The following is a 23,343-nucleotide window of genomic DNA, read 5'->3' as shown; positions in this document are numbered from 1 at the left end:
TGCTTCAGATTTTCTTAAAATCTCTCAAACAAGCAGCAACTGGCCTCAGCATGCTCTGTACCTCTAGCTAAGTGGCTCCAGGCTTTCATTTGTAGATTTTGTCTTTATGTTGATTGCTAATTTTGACTTAAAATTTTAGAAAGAAAAGTGTTATTTTTACAACTTTTTGACAGCACAAAAAATTCCTATTTTTATATACATGTTTTATTTATTTGAATGAATGTTTATTTAAAAATTTTCTCTAGAGATACTTAAATTCTTATTTTTTATTATGGTCTATTTGAAAAATTTGAACAGCTAAAAAAAAATTCTAATTGTGTAATCAGGAGATACTCAAAGGTACCTGGCCAGGGTGGTTCAGTGGTTGAGCGTCCACCTATGAACCAGGAGGTCGTGGTTCTCTTCCAGGTAGGGCACTTGCCTGGGTTTTGGGTTTGATTCCCAGTAGGGGGTGTGCAGGAGGCAGCTGATCCATGATTCTCTCTCATCATTGATGTTTCTGTCTGTCTGTCTTTCTTCCTCTTTAAAATCAATAAAAAGATATACTTTTTTAAAAGATGCTCAAAGGTGTTATTTTTGTATCCTTGACTTCCTGATTACTTCTTTTTTCTTTCTTTTTATTGAATTTATTGAGATGACATTGGTTAACAAAATTATATAGGTTTCAGGCGCACAGTTCCACAACACATCATCTGTACACTGTTTTATGTTTTCACCACCCTAAGTCGTCTCTGTTCAACACCATTTATCTGCCCTATTCCCTCCTCCATCTCCCTCCTCCTCCCAACATTCACCACGCTATTGCCCGTGTCCATGAGTCTTTTTAAATTTTTGCTCAATCCCTCTATCCCCATCCACACAGTCCCCTAAACGCCCCCCCCCCCATACACACACAGCTGTCAGAGTGTTCTCTGTAAGTCTGTCTCTATTTTGCTTGTTAGTTCATTTTGATTGCTTCATAATTATTCATTCTAACATCTTCCTGTTACTTTTTAAATCTTAAGGCAAAAGACTACCTTATCTTAAAAATTACTTGATTACATAGAACAGGTTGACTTTTATTAGCTTTATACATGATCTCAATAATTTGAACCACACTGACATTTTTATTGCTAGTACAATAATGGTTATTTATTAAAAACACTTTTTAAAGACAGGCTTACTGAAGTATAATTTACATATAGTAAAATTCACCCTTTTAAAGTGTACAGTTTGATGTGTTTGGACAAATTAACACAATTGTGTAACCACCATCAAAAGCAAGATCTGGGAATTCCTTTGTGCCCCTTTGTAATCAGTCCCTCCCTTAATGTCTGACTCTTGGCAACACTGATCTGATTTCTCTCCTGACAGCTTTGTTTTTTCTGGACTCCCATATAAATGGAATCATACAGAATGTAGCATTTTGTGTCTGGCTTCTTTCTCTAACATAATACTTTTAAGATTGACTCATTTGTTGAATATATTATCCCTATTTATTGATGAGTAATATTCCATTGGGTAGATGTGTCAAAATTTGTCTAGCCATTCACTTGGTGAGGGACATTTTTGGTTATTTACAGTTTTTCATGATTATGGATTAGATTACTATAATATTCACATGCAGATGTTTCTGTGACATCTTTTTATTTATCAGGTAAATACTTAAGAGTGGGATTGCTGGAACATATGGTAAATGTGTTTAACTGTATATGAGACTACTGTGCTGTTTTTTAAAGTGGGTATATATTTTTCATTCCCACCAACAAATATATGAGGGTTCCAGTCACTCTCATACTTGCCAACATTTGGGATTATAAATCATTTTTAATTTTAGGCATCATAGTAGGTATGCAATGGTATTTTATTGTGGCTTTAATATGCAGTTCTCAGATGACTAATGATGCTGAACACTTCTTGGTGCTTACTGGCCATCTCTACATTTTTATTGAGGAATCTACTCAAATCTTTTGCTCATTTAAAAATTAGATTTTTAAAAAAAATCTATACTAATAAAAGGTGGCCCTCACACTCTTGCGTGACACCCTCACGTCATCACAAGATGGTCACCCCATATCATCACACGATGGCCACCACAAGATGGCCAGTAGGAGAGGGCAGTTGTGGGCAAACAGGCCAGTAGGGGAGGGCAGTTGTGGGCAAACAGGCCAGCAGGGGAGTGGTTAGGCGTCAATCAGGCCAGCAGGGGAGCTGTTAGTGGGCCATCAGTCTGGCAGGCAGAAGTGGTTAGGGGCAATCAGGCAGGCAGGCAAGCGAGTGGTTAGAAGCCTGCAGTCCCAAATTGTGAGAGGGATGTCTGACTGCTGGTTTAGGCCTGATCCTGAGGGGTCTGAGATTGGAGAGAGTGCAGGCCAAGCTGAGAGACATCCCCATTCAGTGCATGAATTTTGTGCACTGGGCCTGTAGTTCAAATATAAGAGTTATTTATATATTCTAGATACAAGTCCTTTTCTCATCTTTTACATAGTCTCCTAGCATGTGCCTTGTCTTAGGAGTATCTTTTGAAGAACAGATGTTCATTTTGATGAAATCCAATTTATATATATATTTTCCCAGTAGTTTGTGCTTTTGGTGTCTTATCTAAGAAAAAGCTTAATCCAAGGCACTAATGTTTTCCCCTATTTTTTAATGCACAGATTTAATAGATTTATTTTTTACATACAATACATAGAACATGTTGACTTTTATTAGCTTTATACATGATCTCAATAATTTGAACCTCACTGACATTTCTGTAATGTCACTCATGGGTTCTATAGTCCATTTGAATTTAATATTTGTTTATGATGGAGAGTTTTGTTTTGCATCTAATTACGTTGCCAGCTTTGTCTAAAATCAATTGACTTTGCATATGTGGGTTTATTTCTTAACTCTGTTTAGTTCTATTGATCCATGTGTTTATCCTTATGTAAATGCCACATTTGATTATTGCACCCTATAGTAAATATTAAAATTTGGTTTAATTCTTACTATGGGAAAACAAGTATTGAGCGAGGATTTTCCTATTGATAATCACTTCTTTCCATTGGTCATATGTATGCCCTTTAGAATAAGATTACCTCATATTTTATATGACAGTCCTACATCTATTTGAGTAAATGTTTACACATTTTTATTTGGACTAATGCTTTAGACCTTTTCATCTTAAGATTTTTTTGGTCTTTTTATCTTCAGAGCTTATCACATATTAGGAACTCAGTAAATATTTGTTGAACTGAATTGAACTCTCTAAAATAATTGTTCATTAATGTTTTTAAAGCAGATTACTTGAATTCAACAGAGCAAAAACATATTTCCTGTGAGATTCGTCTTTCAAAAACCAATGTTCTCTTAATCAGAAAATGAATACTTCTCAACAATTGCATTGTAATTGGTTTGTTTTGAACTACTGGTAAAGTCTTTTATTCTAAATTTTACTTTTTATTTTATTAAAGTATCCTATATAATAAAAGAGTAATATGCAAATTGATCCTAATGGTGGAATGACTGGTCACTATGATGTGCACTGACCACCAGGGAGCAGATGCTCAATGCAGGAGCTGCCCCCTGGTGATCAGTTCCCTCCCACAGGGGGAGCTCTGCTCAGCCACAAGCCAGGCTAATGGCTACGAGCACAGTGGTGGTGGCGGGAGCCTCTTTCACCTCTTCGACGGCACTAAGGATGACCGGCTGTGGCTCAGGGAGCGGACCTAAGCCACAGTCAGACATCTCCAAGGGCTCCTGGGCTGCCAAAGGGATGTCTGACTGCCAGCTTAGGCCCGATACCGCAGGGAGCAGGCCTAAGCCGACAGGTGGACATCTCCTGAGGGGTGCCAGACTGCGAGGGGTGCAGGCCGGGCTGAGGGACCCCTTGAGTGCACAAATTTTTGTGCACCAAGCCTCTAGTTACTATATAGTTTAGAGTCAGTGGGTCTTAAGGCTACTGTAAAAAATAGCCATAGCCATCTCCTGGTATCCCCCAACCTTCTTCTCTACAGTTTTTAATTACTCAAAGATATCACTTTCAACTCTTTAGTTTTTCACACCATATATCTAAATAATGTGCTATGACACAACTTTTCCCCCCCAGTTTTAGACATCTATTATGTTATTTTCATACTTTGTGCTAGGTACTGGTTGTCTTAATTCAATATAGAAACTTGTTCTCTTTAGTTGGGGAATTTTGAAATATTTGGTTGGTTGTGTGAAAAATGGTTCACCTGTCTGAATTTTAAATGACAGACTAGGAAACAGAAACATGGTGAAAATGAGACTCTAGTAACACTTGAGAGCGGGCACCCGTTGTACAGGAACACAGACTGTCTGTCTAAAATATTTACCATCTCTGTCACTACACCACTGTTCTTGTTGCACATAAACAGCCATTAAACAATATGCAAATGAATGAGCAGGAATATGTTCCAATAAAACATTATATTAGTTTTCCCCTTATCTATGGGAGATATGCTCAAGTGGATGCTTGAAACAATGGGTAGTACCAAATCCTATATACACTATGTTTTTTCCGAAACATACATATCTATGGTAATATTAAATTTATAAATTAAGCACAGTAAAAGATTAATAGCAAATAATAAGTAGAATAATTATAATACTATACTGTCATAATTATAACAACTCACAAAGTTATGTGATTTAGATCTTTCTCAAAATATGTTATTGTAACTTGCAGTGAATGGCTTGGTGTCACTTGTCTCGGGGGATTCCTTATTGAATTCTTCCTATGGGCCAGTGATTTTTAACCTATTTTTATTTCATGGCACACCTACACTAATTACTAAAATTCTGCAGCACACAAGAATTTGACAAAAGAAATAGGTATAATTTTGATTCATTCACACCAGATGGTTATTGTTGTGTTGGTTGCTATCATTTTTTAAAATGTAGCAACAGATATAATCAGAAATTTGGAGCAAAGAAAAAAAAGAGATTAAAATAGGGCAGTAGCTATAGAACATGTTGGAAATTTGAATAGTGAGCATGAGTCAACAATGAGAAAGAAAAAAATAAGAAAGATGACTAATAGAGAACTTAATGTGCTTCTATAATGTAGTAAGGGAAAATATGACTAATACAATTTCTTACTTCATAGAAATTTTATACCACATTTGAATGAAACTAAACTTTACTTTGTAGATGAAGGACTGCCTATAATCACAGTTATCCATGAGAATAAAAAGTTTTTCTTCTACTGAGAAATGGCAAATATAGTCTACATTATAGAGACTTTAAAATACAGCTAAAAAGAAAATTTCATTCATTACAGAACATCCATTTTATTTGCCAAACCTGGTTTGGTGTGTCAACAGCTATGCAATTCACCTGGCTTGGATAACCAGTTCAATTTTCCATTGTTGCAAAAATAAATGTTATTTGTTCCAAATTCATTAATTGCCTGAATTATAATTTATCCAGTATGGCTGCAGACATCAAAAAGCAGCTTTGCATTTCTCTGAACTATTTCCAAAACCTTGAGGCACCTTACATTAATCATCCACTTAGAATATCAAGACATACATAGTCCAGTGTGTATGTAGCCATATCTTTGGGTGCATACACTCAGTTTGTTTGCTATTTTTAACCCAAATTGTCATACAGATAGACAAGAGAAAACTGAATATCAGTATACATTTCTGAGAATTATTGTACACACCAGCTAAATTTTAAATCCAAGAGTCTAAGAACTAAACAATTTGTATTTAACCTGAAGCTTTTCAATTTCTTTATATTAACTAGACCAACTTTTCTATATTTAACACCCATATCTCTTTTGAATAAATAATGTCTATAAAAAGAAAACAGCAAAAATCTCCAAGAGAATATTTTTATTACACTGATAATTTAATGAGGTGACATATATAACACCCTCTATTTGTGTTTTGAATCATAAGCACAGGATTTAGGATTTTGTACCTGAAAACAAGGTTGGCTTAACCTACAGCCTCTGAGGAGGGTTAAGTACCGCAGGAATAATACCTTTTGGATATTTATATGTAATCTGACCATTAGCACTAATCAACCATTTGGCATATTAAATGATTCATGACTTACCATATCATATTACATACCACACCACTCATTAGTATGCTCTGCTAACTTAATGTTACTTTAAGAGAGAGATAACTTAATGTTACTTTAATAAACTCTCCCCACTCTCCCCTATAGACCAAGTCACAGGCACCATGGTTTCAGAGGACTAAGCTATAATATGTTTTCCTGACAAAACCTCTTAAAGTATTTCCTCTGTAATAGTAAAAATTCAACATGATAAAATGGCCTGTATTTAGGTTTAATATTATTTGTTTTTGGAATTGGGGATACATTCAGATGTATATGATTTAGAAGGTCCAAAGTGGGAAGTCTCCAATCTCTATTCCTCAAGTGTGTCCCAGACATTGGCTGTTCCGGAGGCAATAAAATTACCAATTCCTTGTATTCCACAAATATTCTCTGTAAGTACAAGTTACTACTATATATGTTAAAATAATAACATCAGATTTATACCTTTCGTGATCTTGTGTAAAATCCCCAAAATGCACCTTATAGCATTGTAACATGATACTAACATATAAAATGAAAAATAAAAGGAAAAAATGGAGGTTGAAAATTAGGAAAAAAAATCTTTGTTTCTCATTGCTTTGCAAATGACAAGTATGTGTAATCAGGAAGCCTTCAACTTCAGCTCTTATCTAGCGTGGCTTCTGCGTAGGGCCTAGGGTACAACAGCCACCTCCTGGAAAAGCCGTCCTGGACTCCCAGCGGCTTCCAGCTCTCCTCGCTCCATCGCTGCCTCTTTTCCTGATGCAAACTCCTCTGCCCATCCTTTTCAGTATTGTCTTCAGTCATTTTCTCTTCATAGTCCACCTAAATTTCTTTTTTAAGTCTTTTGTTGTTGTTAATCCTCACCCAAGGATATTATTTTTTTCTTTTTTAAGAGAGAGTGGAAGGGAAAGAGGGAGAAAAAGGAAGAGAGAGAAACATTGATACATCAATAGGTTGCCTACTGCATGTGGCCAGATTGAACCTGCAACCTAGGTACATGCCCTTGACCAGGAATTGAACCCGAGACCCTTCAGGGCACAAGCAGGTAGAAGCTATAGTAACTTAGACACACCAGCTAGGGCTCCACCTAAATTTCTAAACCTCTTGTCCATTTTCATAGTTTTAAGTACCATTCACATACAAGCTTTTAGCATATGTTCCAGCTCCACATTTATTTTTTTTATTTTTATTCTTTTAAAAACATTTATTCAGTGTCTCCCCCCTTTTTTTAAAAAAAATATATTTTATTGATTTTTTACAGAGAGGAAAGGAGAGGGATAGAGAGTTAGAAACATCGATGAGAGAGAATCATCGATCAGCTGCCTCTTGCACACCTCCTACTGGAGATGTGCTCACAACTCCGGTACATGCCCCTGACCGGAATCGAACCCGGGACCTTTCAGTCTGCAGGCTGACACTCTATCCACTGAACCAAACCGGTTTTGGATAGCTCCACATTTAAAACCTCTTTTTGGATATTGTTTTTTCTGAATATCCTGAAGTTACTATGCTATATGTTGCATGTTGATATTTGAAACTAAAGCTAATTAAGACCTAGATTTAAAAAAATCTCTAAAAGGATTAATTAAACAATTGATTTGAATATGTGATTCTTACTGTTGGGTCAGAAATTTATGTTAAAATAAAATCTACAAAACGACACTGTTTATTTTGGTTGCTTATCAATTCAGTCTACTGCATTTCCCTAAAAGTTTAATGTGCTGCTCTTATCTGCCAGCATATAATTTAAAATATCCTAGACGTCTATATCCAGCTTCTTAGTCTCATCTGATTTACTAGTATGAATTGACTAAGCTAAGCCAAGTAAGCTGAGCTGTGACCAAATGTGGTAAGAGAGTACATTACAAATGCAAATATACCATAAAAACTTTATTGTTGTTACGATGCTGAAGATACATTCTGTTCAATAAAATATGAATAGCTATGCTCACTGCCAGTAAGTAAATACTGGCAATGGATGTGGGGGAGTTACAGAGGATAGTAGCTTAAATTTAGCAGTTATAAACAAAAGGAAGTGTGATTGACATTAAAAACTGATTTTATAAACACTATTTCCATTAGGATGCAGTGCAGGAATAGTAATTCAACTCAAAATGGCTTAGTTACTAAAGGGAACTAATATATCACATTCTGTGTAACAAGAAGCCAGGAGTGGATGGTTCCAGGTGACTCATTCAGCAGCCTCCTCATGTCCTCTTTCTACTCTGTCATCAGAAATAGTTCCGAACCACATATCCTCACTCAGCAATGTTCAGAAGCTCATGGAAGATATACCTAGAAAATTCCAAAGTCTATAACATAGAAATAAGAGGAGAAAGACTTTGGTAAAGCAACCCACATTTGCTGCATATATTATGACTTTGGAAAACAAGTTACAATAACATATAGTGTTTTACTTTAGTTCTTTTACCCATTATGAGACACACCAGTCACATACAGGAAGGACATGAAAGTCTATGATAATTTCCAAGTACGTAAGAGATGCGGGTTTTATAAACAAATCCTGTGTATGCCAAAATCCAGATGAAGTTTTTAAAAGAATTGCTTTTTTCCGCTCATGAGCTTGACAAAAAATTAAACTAGTCTCTAATTGCTAGATTATATCTTGAAAATATGCAGTCTGACCAATTGCAGTAGCACAAAATTACCTATAAGTTTTACTAATAAAGAGAAAAATAGAAAATATCCTCTACATCCCTCTAGATAGCTTTAAAAAAAAAAAAAAGAAAGTCTATTTCAGCTGTTTTGAGGGAATTTTTATTTTCAGGATGTATAATAATTCCCATTGGACCATTACATCCTATTAGCTTTTATGCAATTATTTATTCTTGTTTATAAAGCTGCAGGTCAAAAACATTGATTATTCCTATAGCAATTAGTAGAGAATTTTTAGGGCTTACTTAGACAGTAACATTCATTATAATATTTTGGAGTTACAAAAATATAGTTTATATAAAAAGCAACTAAGAAGTAAGTCAAGTTGCTCTAACCTGTTTGGCTCAGTGGATAAAGCGTTGACCTGCGGACTCAAGGGTCCCAGGTTCAATTCCGGTCAAGAGCATGTATGTACCTTGATTGTGGGTACATAGCCAGTAGGGAGTGTGCAGGAGGAAGGCGATCGATGTTTCTAACTCTCTATCCCTCTCCCTTCCTCTCTGTAAAAAAAACAATAAAATATATATTGTTTTTTAAATATATTTAAATAAAATATATATATATATTTTTTAAAAAGTAAGTCAAATCTGCTTGATCTAAAGTGATTTTATAATTAGTAAAAATTAGTACTAGTATTAAATTTGCTTTCTGAATAACAACATGTGCATCACTGATACTTAAATATTGATGGGTAGGTGGAGGAATAAGTTAAATCGTTTTATTACAAACAGAGCCTGTTATAAACCTTACTCCATGTTGTGGAGATGTGGAGGTGAATCAGGCCATATATAAAATTAGTCTTTTAATTTCAACGACCGCCAGGTACACATTCATTTAGTCAATCACAAAATATAACCTGGATCACCAGGCAGAGTGCTAGACCCTTAGTCTGAGCAAGAGACAAACACATAAACAAGTAAGTGTACTAAATGTGACTGACATTATGATAGAAGTCCTTTCAGGGCAAATGCTGTAAGGCAGAAGAGGAAAGTAGTCACTTCTTTCCAAATGTGTAATAAAGGTCACAGAGAGAAAGACATGGTGAACATTAAACTATTGCCTGGATTCAGAATGCCTCCTCCTCACCTTCAAGCAGGTCCCCGTACCCGGGTGATCATGACTCTCGAAGAAATTCCCTCTAATCCCTATTGTTTATTTAACATGTTTTATACTAAATACAAACCCAAACAAGGTCCAACTCCCTTATACATATTGGTTTTAGGAAATTTTTATTTAGATGAAAACACATTTATAAAATTAAGAGTAAACCAAAAAAATGAAGATAATTCAATTTAACAATATTAATTTAATATGATGGATGTTGTTGTGGAAACTAAATTGATGCTGTTGGGTTTTATGCTGAAAAGAAATAGCTCATGTCTATCATTTATCCTGTATTTATCTTTTAATGAAAAGGAATTGAGTCCAGCTACACAGAATAAAAAATCAAATATTAATGGCTAAAATAGATAGGACTATTCTGTCCTCGTTCCCGCAACAGCAAGTTTGGAGTTAGGTAGCCCAGTCACATCTCTGTAATCCTGGTGTCATTTCCTTTCTGGTAGGTCAAAAGTAGCTGTTCCAGTTCCAGGTTTGGCATCATCGTGTATGCCAGCAGAGAGAAAGAGGACAAAAGGACACTTGCCAACTGAGCTGACTCTATTTTAACAAGATTTTTCAGAGCCACCACCAGCCAGTGACCTCTACTGTCTTTTTGGCCACACACTGTGTCACATCCACACCTGGCTGAAATGGAACTTGGAAAATAGATCCCATCCTCAGGGTTGTATTATTGAGGGGAAAGGGGGGGGAAAGATTTGGGAAAGCAATATCAGGCTCTGTGCAAATTCCAAGGCCATTTTTAAGGAGGAGTGATTTAGAAACACAACAGCCACCTCTATCACATAAAGACCAATTCATCCGTAAGTTAAACGGTAACAGGTCTGTAACAATGGTTAAAAATTCTTTATTTCATATTGACTATCATGGTTACTGATAAAGAGGTTTAACATTTGGAGCTAAAAAAATCAGCTCCCTCAAGATCTTTCTACAGTTCTCTCTTATAACTTGTAAAAATCTGAATCCATTGGGTATTGCACAGTAAGAAGCATCTGGTGCGGGTATGTAGGGGAGAACATATGCCTCATACAATTCTAAATGCTAAAGAGAGTATCCAATATACACCCACCTAATTTTAAAGTAGGTATTCAGATAATCCAGAATATTCCCATTTGGGGTATTATATTCTAAATGAAAACTCAGCATTTAAAGAGAATTCTGACTCCTTTAAAACAAGAGTCTGCAGATTACTCGCCATGGGCCAAGCCCAGCCTGTCATTTATTTTTGTAAATACATTAGTCCCCACCCCTTATCTGAGGCTCTGCTTTCCATAGTTTCAGTTACTGACAGTCAACTGCAGTTTGAAAATATCAAATAGAAAATTCCAGAAGTAAATTTTAAGTAGTGTGCCATTCTGAGTAGTGTGATGAAATCTCATGCCATCCTGGTCTATCCCTTCTGCCCTGTGCTTTGAGAGAGAATCCTTGTGCTTCACCTTCCAATCTACTTATTAGATGTCAGTAATGATCATCCTTTTAAGAAAATTCATCTACTCCTTTTAGTTTGATAATCATGGCTTCGAGTTTTAGGGTGTGTGTGTGTGTGTGTGTGTGTGTGTGTGTGTGTGTGTGTTGCATCAGGATTTCCATAAGTGTTCAGTTTTTGTGCCCATGTTTTTCTTTTCTAGCACTTCTTGTTCACAAGATAGGTATTCTGATAATTCACTCTTTTAAAAAATATATATATTCTCTTGATTTTTTACAGAGAGGAAGGAAGAGGGATAGAGAGTTAGAAACATCAATCAGCTGCCTCCTGCACACCTCCCACTGGGGATGTGCCCGCAACCGCAGTACATGCCCTTGACCGGAATCAAACCTGGGACCTTTCAGCCCGCAGGCAGATGCTCTATCCACTGAGCAAAACCAGCTAGGGCTGATAATTCACTCTTATTTTGCTGTTTCAAATGTTGGTGCCATGACGAAACCGGTTTGGCTCAGTGGTAGAGCGTCGGTCTGCGGACTGAAAGGTCCCAGGTTCGATTTCGGTCAGGGGCATGTATGTTGGTTGCGGGCACATCCCCAGTAGGGGGTGTGCAAGAGGCAGCTGGTCAATGTTTCTCTCTCATCGACGTTTCTGTCTCTCTATCTCTCTCCCTTCCTCTCTGTAAAAAATCAATAAAATATATATATATTTTAAAAATGTTGGTGCCTCTCACATGGACAGTTATTTTTCTGTGATGGTTCATTGGAAATCAGGTCTGGTTGCTGAACTATCTTTAACTAGTGGGAATCCCATAGTTTGGTAAAGGAATAGTGTTGGGGTTCAGTTGGCCCACCCCATGGGGGCCCATTGGGACTGGACCAGTGGGGGGAAGGGGATTCAGGAGGTTGGCCAACCCGCCCAATTGGGGTGGAGGAGCCCATCGGTGGTGGGGCAGGCCAGGGGGAGGGGCTGCGGCAGTTGGGAGGCCAATCGGGGCCCACATTGGGCCAGTTGGCTGCTGCAGTAGCCTCATAGCGATGACCAATCATGCCGGTTGTTCTATTCCAGTCAGTTGGCCTTTATATACTAGTATATAGATAAGCCACAGCAGTCTTTTTAAAAAGGTAATATGTTTCTTCTTTCCAACAGATTCAAAGAAAATCCAAATTCTATGCTGTTGCTTATAAGGTTCTTAAGGGTCAAGAGCCTAACTGCCTTCCAACATTATTATTACTATTAGTAGCAGTAGTAGTAGTACTGTTTTCTTCTCACTGTACTTCACTCACATTACCTTCCTTATCCTTTTAAACTGTAATATAACTATCCTATCTCAGGATCTTTGGTTTTGCTGATCACTTTGTTGAGAAGATTCTCCTCCAGATTTTCTCATAATTCCCTTTCTCATTAAATTTATGACTTGTTCAACTCTGTCCAACTTGCCTAACATGAAGACTGATCCTGACCACGCTGTGAAATATATTGTCTCGTATATTCCTTATTCTGCCTTACCTTGTTTTAGTACTTTTTAATAGAACTTATCACCACTGGAATTGCATGCTTGTGTATTATCTTCTTCCAGGCAACCTCTAAGAGGGAACAACTTTAATTCACTGCTACATCTGTAGCACTTAGAATAGTGCTGGACACATAGTAGATGCTCAACAAATAATACACACTTAAAATGACATCTTCACCAAATTTGAGTTGGATTTTAAAATGAAAAAGTAGGCAAACACATGAATTTTCCTGTAAAGTCTTGCTTTTTTCATTTCTACTTTTTAGGCTTGTGTGTAAAATATGTAATAAACTTTATATTCATGCATATGCTTTAATTTCAGTTAAAATATTTTTATCTTATTTTCTCATAAAAATACTTATTAGGTAACCTGACATGTTTTTTTCTTTTTAAGGACAAAATTCCGTTTTACTGTAACTTATTCCTTGATAATATACTTATTATTAAATTCTTTAAAAAAAATATTTTTATTGATTTTTTACAGAGACGAAGGGAGAGAGATAGAGAGCTAGAAACATCGATGAGAGAGAAACACCGACCAGCTGCCTCTTGCACACCCCCTACCGGGGATGTGCCCGTAACCAACGTACATGCCCCTGACCGGAATCGAACCTGGGACTTTTCAGTCCACAGACCGACACTCTACCACTGAGCCAAACCGGTTTCGGCTAAATTCTTAATTTGTGTTTTATGGTAAAATAAACCTTATAAAATTATATAATGTTGGTGAAATAGGAAGAAACTAATAGAAATAGGGACTTCATTCTTTTCAAAATTGTATAACATATCAGTGTTTTTTAGGTTGCCTGGAAATCCCTTCAGTTAAGAGATTGTTGTTTTTTCCAGTTCTGTGCATACTATCTCTATGGGACTCCTTGTGATCCTGACCATACCTGTTATTCTTTTTTTTTTTTTTTTTTTTTTTTTATCTTTTTTTTTTTTTAATTTATTTTTTTATTTTATTTATTTATTTTTTAATTTATTTATTTTTTACATATTTTCTTGATTTTTTTTTTATTGCCCCCCTCCCTCCCTCCCACATATCCCCTCCCTCCCCATAGTTTTATGTCCATTGGTTGTTCTTATATGCATTTATACAAGTCCTTCGGTTGATCTATTATCTCCCCCTGATATCCCTACCCTCCCCACTGTAATTTGACAGTCTGCCTGTTGCTTTACTTTCTCTATATCTGTCTCTTGGTTCATCAGTTTATAAAGATCTTTATCATCCACCGATGTGTGAGGTCATGTGGTGTTTCTCTTTCGTTGATTGGCTTATTTCACTCAGCATGATGCTCTCCAATTCCATCCAGGTTGCTGCAAATGATGAGAATTCCTTCTTCTTTATGGCAGCATAGTATTCCATTGTGTAGATGTACCATAGTTTTTGGATCCAATCATCTGCTGACGGGCACCTAGGCTGTTTCCAAATTCTGGCTATTGTAGATTGTGCTGCTATGAACATAGGGGTGCATATATCCTTTCTGATTGGTGTTTCTAGTTTCTTGGGATATATTCCTAGAAGTGGGATTACTGGGTCAAATGGGAGTTCCATTTTCAGTTTTTTGAGGAAACTCCACACTGTTCTCCACAGTGGTTGCACCAGTCTGCATTCCCACCAGCAGTGCACGAGGGTTCCTTTTTCTCCGCAACCTCGCCAACACTTGTCGTTTGTTGATTTGTTGATGTTGGCCATTCTGACAGGTGTGAGATGGTACCGCATTGTTGTTTTGATTTGCACCTCTCGGATAATTAGTGACTTTGAGCATGTTTTCATGTGCCTTTTGGCCTTCCTTCTGTCTTCTTTTGAAAATATTCTGTTTAGGTCCATTGCCCATTTTTTAATTGGATCATTCATCTTCCTTTTATTTAGTTGTATAAGCTGTCTGTAAATGTTGGAGATTAAACCTTTATCAGTGGTAATATTTGCAAATATGATCTCCCACACCGTGGGCTTTCTTGTTGTTTTATTGATGGTTTCTTTTGCTGTAAAAAAGCTTTTTATTTTGAAGTAGTCCCATTTGTTTATTTTCTCTTTAGCTTCCATTGCCCTAGGGGCAGTATCAGTGAAGAAGTTATTTTGGCATACGTCTGAGATTTTGCTACCTGTGGATGCTTCTAGTATTTTTATGGTTTCCCGTCTGATGTTTAAGTCCTGTATCCATTTTGAGTTTATCCTTGTGAATGGTGTAAGTTGGTGATCTAGTTTCATTCTTTTGCATGTGTCTGTCCAATTTTCCCAACACCATTTATTGAAGAGACTGTCTTGACTCCATTGTATATTCGTGCCTCCTTTGTCAAATATTAATTGAGCATAGTGATTTGGGTTGATATCTGGGTTCTCAATTCTATTCCATTGATCTATTTGTCTGTTCTTGTGCCAGTACCAGGCTGTTTTGAGAACAGTGGCTTTGTAGTATAGTTTGAAGTCTGGTATTGAGATCCCTCCTACTTTACTCTTCTTTCTCAGAATTGCTGTGGCTATTCGGGGTCTTTTATTGTTCCAAATGAACTTTTGGAGAGTTCTTTCTAGGTCAGTGAAATATGTCGTTGGTATTTTAATGGGGAGTGCATTGAACCTATAGATTGCTTTAGGAAGTATGGACATTTTGATGATGTTGATTCTACCAATCCATGAACATGGTATGTTCTTCCATCTCCTTACATCTTTCTCTATCTCTTTTTTCAGTGTCGTGTAGTTTTCCGCAAATAGGTCCTTTATTTCTTTAGTTAAATTTATTCCTAGGTATCTTAATTTTTTTGGTGCGATGGTGAATGGAATTGCTTTTTTAGCCTCTGTTTCTGTAGTTTCACTGTTGGTGTATAGAAATGCCATGGATTTCTTGGCATTAATTTTATATCCTGCTACGTTGCCAAATTCATTTATTAAGTCAATTAGTTTTTTAATGGAGTCTTTTGGGTTTTTTATGTACAATATCATGTCATCTGCAAATAAGGATAACTTTACTTCTTCTTTTCCAATTTGGATGCCTTTTATTTCCTCCTCTTGTCTAATTGCAATGGCTAGTACTTCCAGAACTATGTCAAACAGGAGTGGCGAGAGTGGGCATCCCTGTCTTGTTCCTGTTCTTAGAGGGAATGGTTTTAGTTTTTGCCCATTGAGTATAATGTTGGCTGTAGGTTTATCATATATAGCTTTTATTATGTTGAGGTATGATCCTTGTACTCCCACCTTTTTAAGAGTTTTTAACAGGAAAGGGTGTTGGATTTTGTCAAATGCTTTTTCTGCGTCAATTGATATGACTATATGATTTTTATCTTTCAATTTGTTTATGTGATGTATCACGTTTATTGATTTGCGGATATTGTACCATCCTTGCATTCCTGGAATAAATCCTACTTGGTCATGGTGTATGATCTTTGTGATGTTCTTCTGGAGTCGATTTGCTAGAATTTTGTTGAGGATTTTGGCATCTATGTTCATGAGGGATATTGGCCTGTAATTCTCTTTCATTGAGTTGTCTTTATCTGGTTTTGGTATTAGGGTGATGTTGGCTTCATAGAAGGAGTTCGGAAGTGTTCCTTCCTCTTGGATTTTTTGGAATAGTCTGAGGAGGATAGGTTTTAGTTCTTCCTTGAATGTTTGGTAAAACTCTCCTGTGAAGCCATCTGGCCCTGGGCTTTTGTTTGCTGGAAGCTTTTTGATGACGGTTTCAATTTCTTCCCACGTCACTGGTCTATTGAGATTTTTAGATTCTTCCTGATTGAGTTTTGGCAGTTTGTATTTTTCTAGGAATATGTCCATTTCCTCCAGGTTGTTTAGTTTGTTGGAATAGAGTTGTTCGTAGTATTTTGTAACAATCTGTTGTATTTCGGTGGGGTCTGTTGTTATTTCACCTCTTTCATTTCTGATTTTGTTTATTTGGGTCCTCTCTCTTTGTTTCTTGGTTAGTCTGGCTAGAGGTCCATCAATCTTGTTTATCCTTTCGAAGAACCAGCTCTTGGTTTTGTTGATCTTATGTATTGTTTCTTTGGTCTCTATGTCATTTATCTGTGCTCTGATTTTTGTTATTTCCTTCCTTCTGCTTACACTGGGCTTTTCTTGTTGCTCTTTTTCTAACTCTTTGAGTTGTAGAGTTAGTTCATCTGTTACCATTTTTTCTAGTTTTTTGCAATAGGCTTGTAAGGATATGAACTTCCCTCTCAAAACTGCTTTTGCTGTGTCCCATAGATTTTGGATTGTTGTGTTTTCATTGTCATTTGTTGCCAGGATGTTTTTAATTTCTTCCTTGATTTCTCTGGTAACCCAGTCCTTATTTAATAGCATGTTGTTTAGTCTCCATGTATTTGATTTCTTTGGATTATTTTTATTGTAATTAATTTCCAGTTTTATGCCACTATGGTCTGAGAAGATGCTTGATATGATTTCTATCTTCTTGAATTTGAAGAGACTTTGCCTATGTCCCAAAATGTGGTCTATCTTTGAGAATGTCCCATGTGCACTTGAGAAGAATGTATATTCTGTGGCTTTGGGGTGGAATGTTCTAAAGATGTCAATTAATTCCATCTGGTCTAGTGAGTCGTTTAGGATTGATATTTCTTTGCTGATTTTTTGTTTAGATGATTTGTCGAAGGGTGACAGTGGGGTATTAAAATCTCCTACTATGATTGTATTGCTATTAATCTCTCCCTTAATGACCTCCAGCAGTTTTTTAATGTATTTGGGTGCTCCTGTATTGGGTGCATATATATTTACCAGGGTTATTTCTTCTTGTTGGATTGTACCCTTTAGTATTATGAAGTGGCCTTCATTATCTCTTGTTATGTCCTTCACTCTGAGATCTAATTTGTCAGATATAAGTATTGCTACCCCAGCTTTTCTTTCCTTTCCATTTGCCTGGAAAACTTTTTTCCATCCCTTCACCCTCAGTCTGTGTGCATCTTTTTTTCTGAGGTGGGTTTCTTGTAGGCAACAGATGTAAGGGTCTTGTTTTCTTATCCAATCTGACACCCTATGTCTTTTGATTGGAGCATTTAATCCATTTACATTTAAGGTTATTATTGATAGGTACTCATTTGATGGCATTTTTATTCTATACCCATGTTCCTTCTTCAATTCCTATTTCTTTATTTTTACAGTAGACCCTTTAGCATTTCTTGCATTGCTGGTTTGGTGGAGATAAATTCCTTCAGTCTTTTTTTGTCTGTGAAGCTCCTGATTTCCCCTTCAATTTTGATTGATAGTCTTGCTGGGTACAGTATTCTTGGATTCAAACCCTTCCTTTGCATGACTTTGTATATTTCATCCCATTCCCTTCTGGCCTGATATGTTTCTGTTGAGAAATCAGTTGCTAGTCTGATGGGGGTTCCTTTGTAAGTAACTTTCTGTCTCTCTCTGGCTGCTTTTAAGATTCTTACTTTGTCGTTGTTGTTTGCCACTTTAATTATAATGTGCCTTGGCGTCTGTCTTCTGGGATTCATTTTGCTTGGGACTCTGCGAGCATCTTGGATTTGTGTGGGTTTTTTCTTCTCTATCTCAGGAAAGTTTTCTGTCATTATTTCTTGAAATACTTTTTCCACGTCTACCTCAGTTTCCTTTCCTTCTGGAACCCCTATTATTCGAATATTATTTTGTTTTGTAATGTCCCAAAGCTCCCGTAGGCTCTCCTCCTGCTTTTTAATCTTTTTTTCTAGAAGCTGCTCTAATTGGGTATTTTTTTCCATCTTGTCTTCTAGCTCACTGATGAGGTCTTCCGCTTCATCTAGTCTACTCTTGATGCTTTCTATTGAGTTCTTCATGGTAGCGATGTCATTTTTCATTTCTTCTTGGTTCTTCCTCAATTCCTGATGGTTCTTCCTCATTTCTTCTTGGTTATTGTCAAATTTCTCTTCCATTCTTTTTAGCCAACCAATAATCATTATTCTGAACTCTTGCTCTGGTAGGCTGCTTGCCTCTGGCTCGTTTACTTCCTTTTCTGGTGATGCCTGCTTTTCTTTCATTTGTGGGGTGTTTCTTTGTCTTCCCATGGTATCTCTTTTCAGGATGTCTGGTTATGTGGTGTTCTTTCTCTTGCGTTAATTTATAGGTGCAAAATACAACACTACCAGGTACAACACGAGAGGCACTTAACAGGAATGTATTTACAATATTAATAACCTCTAATAAAGGTAACCCCTAGCGATAGGCAAATTAGGGTATAGGAGAGAAGGAAGGAAGGAAGGTAAAAATAAAATAAAGAAAAATTAAAAAAAAAAAAAGTCAAAGAAGAAATAAAGTAATGACAAAATGAAGTTAGAAAACAGGGAGAAAAAGAAGAGAGAGGAAGAGAGAGAGAGAGAAAGAGAGAGAGAGAGAGAGAGAGAAGAAGCAAACTAAAAAAATGGGAAACAAACTATATATATGTGGAGAAAATTGCCATAGATCAACCACTGAGCCCAGCCAATGCCGGTAACAATACTTGGAGATTAATACAAACTACAATACAATATCCACTATTATTAAGTAAGGTTATGATATACAGAAGTCAAAGAAACAAACAAAAACAGAGGATTTAAAAAAAAAATACAAAGCAACAATAACAACACTGGAATAAGCATAAGAATTTCACTGAAAAGCACAAATATTCACATTAATCAACCTTCACTCAAACAATGAGAAAAGGATAGAAAGTAGAACCGTTTTTTTTTTTTTTTTTTTTTTTTTTTTTTTTTTTTTAACTAGTTAATATAGTGCAGAGAGTGATATTTATACACTTGTATCAGGGGTTGGAACTTAGGTCTATGAGTATAGTGAGAGCTTTAGCAGGGGGTATACAGAAAGAATAGAGGAAAAACTAAAGCCGGAAAGGGATAGGATAAACTGGAGACTAAAAGGTTAAAGTTTAGTAAGAGAGTGATGGGGTAAAGGTCGAATTGAGATAGGGTTGAATGATGCTATAGTAGAGATTAAAATAGAATGAAGGTTACTCCCAATGTAAAATAAAGACGAAGTAAAATGGTACTGGGGAGGAAAAGAAAAAGAAAAAAAAATTGCAAAATAGCAGTAGTAATAGTGAAGATAGAGATTGAAAAATGTAATAATTGAAAAGGTAAAATCAAGTAAGGAAAAAAGAAAAAAAATCGTTTCTGAAGTAAAAGATGTAAAAAATGAAAATTAAATAAAAAATGTAAAAAATGAAAATAAAATAAAGAATAGTATAATTAGCATAAAATTGTCCAGTAGAGTTCAATCACTTCCTCTGTTATTGTATTTGGTATGCCTGGTTCTTGGATCAGAGAGTCTTGCAGTTCCCAGCATTCCACTGCACCTCAGTTTTGTAAGGTAGTCCTTAATTTTAGGTAGGCTATATCTTAGTTATTTGTGTCCATTTATTTTTGATTAGTTAAAAGAAAAAGAAAAAGAAAAAAGAAAAAAAAAAAAAAAAGGCAGTTTGTAGTTCAGCCCTTAGGTGTCAGTGTTACCGGTTTGACCTCCCAGACTTTGGTTGCTCTGGCCCTCTTTCTCTCTGGGGGCGGGCCCTCGCAGCTCTCCTGGGCTACAATATAGGCGGGGCCGCGGCCGCACTGGGGGCGGGGCCTTGCGGCGCAGCGCTCAGGGCCGCACTGGGGGCGGGGCCTCGCGGCGCTCCTGGCGGCGCGCTCAGGGCCGCTCTGATGCTACAATATATCAATAGGTGGGGCCTTGGAGCTCAGGGCCGCACTGGGGGCGGGCCTCGTGGCGCTCCTGGCTGCGCGCTCAGGGCTGCACTGGGGGCGGGGCCTCGCGGTGCTCCGGGGCCGCGGTGCTCTGGTCCGCACTGGGGCCGGGGCCTCGCGGGAGCAATGTGGCTATCGCAGCCTGAACTCTCAGCCTAGCCACGCAAACTCTGACCTTTCTGTGGGTGGTTGAAGAGCTTCCTTGAATCCACGCGCTTGCTCCGATCGGGGCGCCACAGGTGCTCGATGGACTCCTCGGCTGTGGGTTTTCCAGGCCTCAGAGAAGCTGCTCCCTTCCTGGTAGGGTGGCGCTGCCTTTGCGCCGAGCCCGGAGCTCCGGGAGAAGTCGGGAGTGCTGGCCGCTTGGTCAGGAAAAATTGTCCAGCGGACACTTCCTTACCTTCCTAGAGTGATCCGCTGCCCCTTAGCTGCTAATCAACATTCCCTGAGCGACTCAGATGTTGCTTCTATCTGTTTTGGGACCGGGGTCAGAACAAGTCCATCTGTTCGGTCGCCATCTTCTCTTTTTTTTTTTTTTTAATATATTTTATTGATTTTTCACAGAGAGGTAGAGAGAGGGATAGAGAGCCAGAAACATCAATGAGAGAGAATCATCGATCAGCTGCCTCTTGCACACCCCCTACTGGGGATGTGCCCAGAACCAAGGTATATGCCCTCAACCGGAATCGAACCCGGGACCTTTCAGTCCGCAGGCCGACGCTCTATCCACTGAGCCAAACCGGTCCCGGCATACCTGTTATTCTTGATTTTTGGTCTTCGCTTTACTCAGGACCTCTGTTTATGACCTCAGTTTCTAGTGGACAGAATTTACTCCTATCCTATATAATAAAGATCTATTAATAATATGCAAGTGGTCATCATGCCCTTGCATCCTCACTCTGGGGCTAAGGGGCCTGAGGCCAGGCCCCCCCACCCTGGCGCCTGGCCGGGAGACCTGAGGCTGCGCCCCCTCGCCCTGCAGGGCTTGACGGGGGTAGAGGGGGACTGGCTGGGTCTGGGTCTCGTGTGATTTCGAGGCATGGGTGGGCGGGGACTTGATTCTGGGTCCCGCGGCATGCCCCTGACTCTGACAGGAGGGAGATTTTCTAATACATTTTACTAATTTTCTTTCATCTCTGATACTTCTATTATAGAGAAAGGCAAATAACAATTTTAAAATATTTCCTCTAATCCCTTTTAATGTGGACGAATTTCATGCACTGGGCCACTAGTGTATTATAAATAATTATATGTATACTGAGATATGGTTGACTTTTATTTCCTTGTACTTTAATACAGTATTCTTATGTCTACGGTAGACCATTTTAAAGTTTGATGGTAAGGATGACAGAACTCATTGGTATAGTCACTTGCCATTTTGCTCACATTTCTGAAGGGTCACTGTAGCTGTTTCCATGGTGGGCAGTGGCAAACAGTGTGGCTGAGGCTGTGACACCCCCACATAGCCATATGCCATTGGCAGCAGGAGAGTCTCATCATGTCAGCACTGGCCCCTGTTTTCATGCACACATACAGATGCCTGTCTCTGGCATAGTACTTTATCATCTATAAACTATTTTGTGGCAAGCTACTTAATCAGAACTTTTAAATGGTTGACTTTGATAATTAAGAAATTAATTTCGTTTTCTTTTTCTTTTTTTCCAGGTGCATGGTGGCTGATGAAGTAAGTGTTTTCATGACTTTTATGTCTTTTATTAAATTTCACAACCAATTTTTATGTCTACTGTTTACTATATACTCTCTGACTCTCCATATGACTATGTTTCTATAGATGAAGAAAAGGAGAGGGGAGACAGAAGAAGGTGGGGAGGGGTGCAGCCAGGAGAATAACAGTAATATCCCTGGCCAGTGTAACTAGGTTGGAGCCTCGTACATGTGCCTAAAGGTTGCAGGTTATATTCTGGGGCTGGGCACATACCTAGGCTGCAGGTTCCATTCTCACATTGAATGGAAGACAGCTCATCAGTGTTCTCTCTCACATTGATGTCTCTCTCTCTCTCTCTCTCTCTCTCTCTCTCTCTCTCTCTCTCTTCCTCTCTCTCTTCCCCCCCTCCACCCCCACCTCTGTTTTTCCCCTCGATGTAAAATCAATAAGCATATCCTTGGGTGAGGATTTTAAAAAAAGAATGAGAATAAATATGTGTGTGTGTGTAAGTGTATGCAAGGTGTGCACTTGGAACATGTTATTAATATTAGTGATCCAAAATTCTGTATGGTTATCCAAAGAAACTTGAGTGTGCTTTGAAATGCAGTACCAAATGAAACAACTTTTTTCTACTTGTCATAATATTGCTTGCTTAGAAGCTAAACTTGGAAGATTTTGCTCTAAAGATTGTTTCATATATAACTTAATGTTAAAATAGTATTATCACTAAACAATATGATACATTTAGTGGCATGCACTTGTATATATTCATACTCATATTATCTCATTGAAATGAAAATTCTTGTTATATGAACTATGATACTCTTTACCTTCATTCTCAGAGTAATATCTTATCTAATAAAAGAGTAATATACAAATTGGCCATCAATCCATCATACAAGATGGCTGCCCTCATATAGTCAAAGATGGCTATGGCTGCCTCCATGTGGATACAAGATGGCCACCACAAGATGACCAGCAGGAGATGGCAGTTAGGGGTGACCAGGCCAGTAGATGAGGACAGTTGGGGGTGACCAGGCCGGCAGAATAAGAAAGTTGGGGGGACCAGGCTTGCAGGGGAGGGCAGTTAGGAGTGACCAGGTCAGCAGGGGAGGACAGTTGTGGGGGACCAGGCTGCAGGGGAGACTAGTTAGGGGCAACCAGGCTGGCAGGGGAGGGCAGTTAGGGGTTACCGGGCCAGTAGGGGGGGGGTAGTTGGGAGGCACCAGGCCTATAGGGGAGGGC

The 23,343-nt window shown here is 37.9% G+C and overlaps 1 protein-coding gene across 2 annotated transcripts in view; it reads left to right on the top strand.

Annotated features, from left to right (window-relative positions):
* Positions 1 to 23,343, top strand: part of ZRANB3 (zinc finger RANBP2-type containing 3) — a 163,969-nt gene that overhangs the window by 31,405 nt on the left and 109,221 nt on the right. For both annotated transcript variants that reach the window (XM_084892252.1, XM_084892253.1), the window contains exon 3: positions 22,098 to 22,116. In XM_084892252.1, the coding sequence (XP_084748378.1) occupies positions 22,098 to 22,116 (19 nt within the window). The remainder of the gene's footprint in view (positions 1 to 22,097; positions 22,117 to 23,343) is intronic.

This window comes from Pipistrellus hanaki, assembly GCF_964339955.1.
Source record: "Pipistrellus hanaki genome assembly, chromosome: 8".
In the NCBI taxonomy this organism is placed as follows: Eukaryota; Metazoa; Chordata; class Mammalia; order Chiroptera; family Vespertilionidae; genus Pipistrellus; species Pipistrellus hanaki.
Note: the sequence above shows the minus strand (reverse complement) of the source record. Positions and strands in the feature narration are given on the sequence as shown.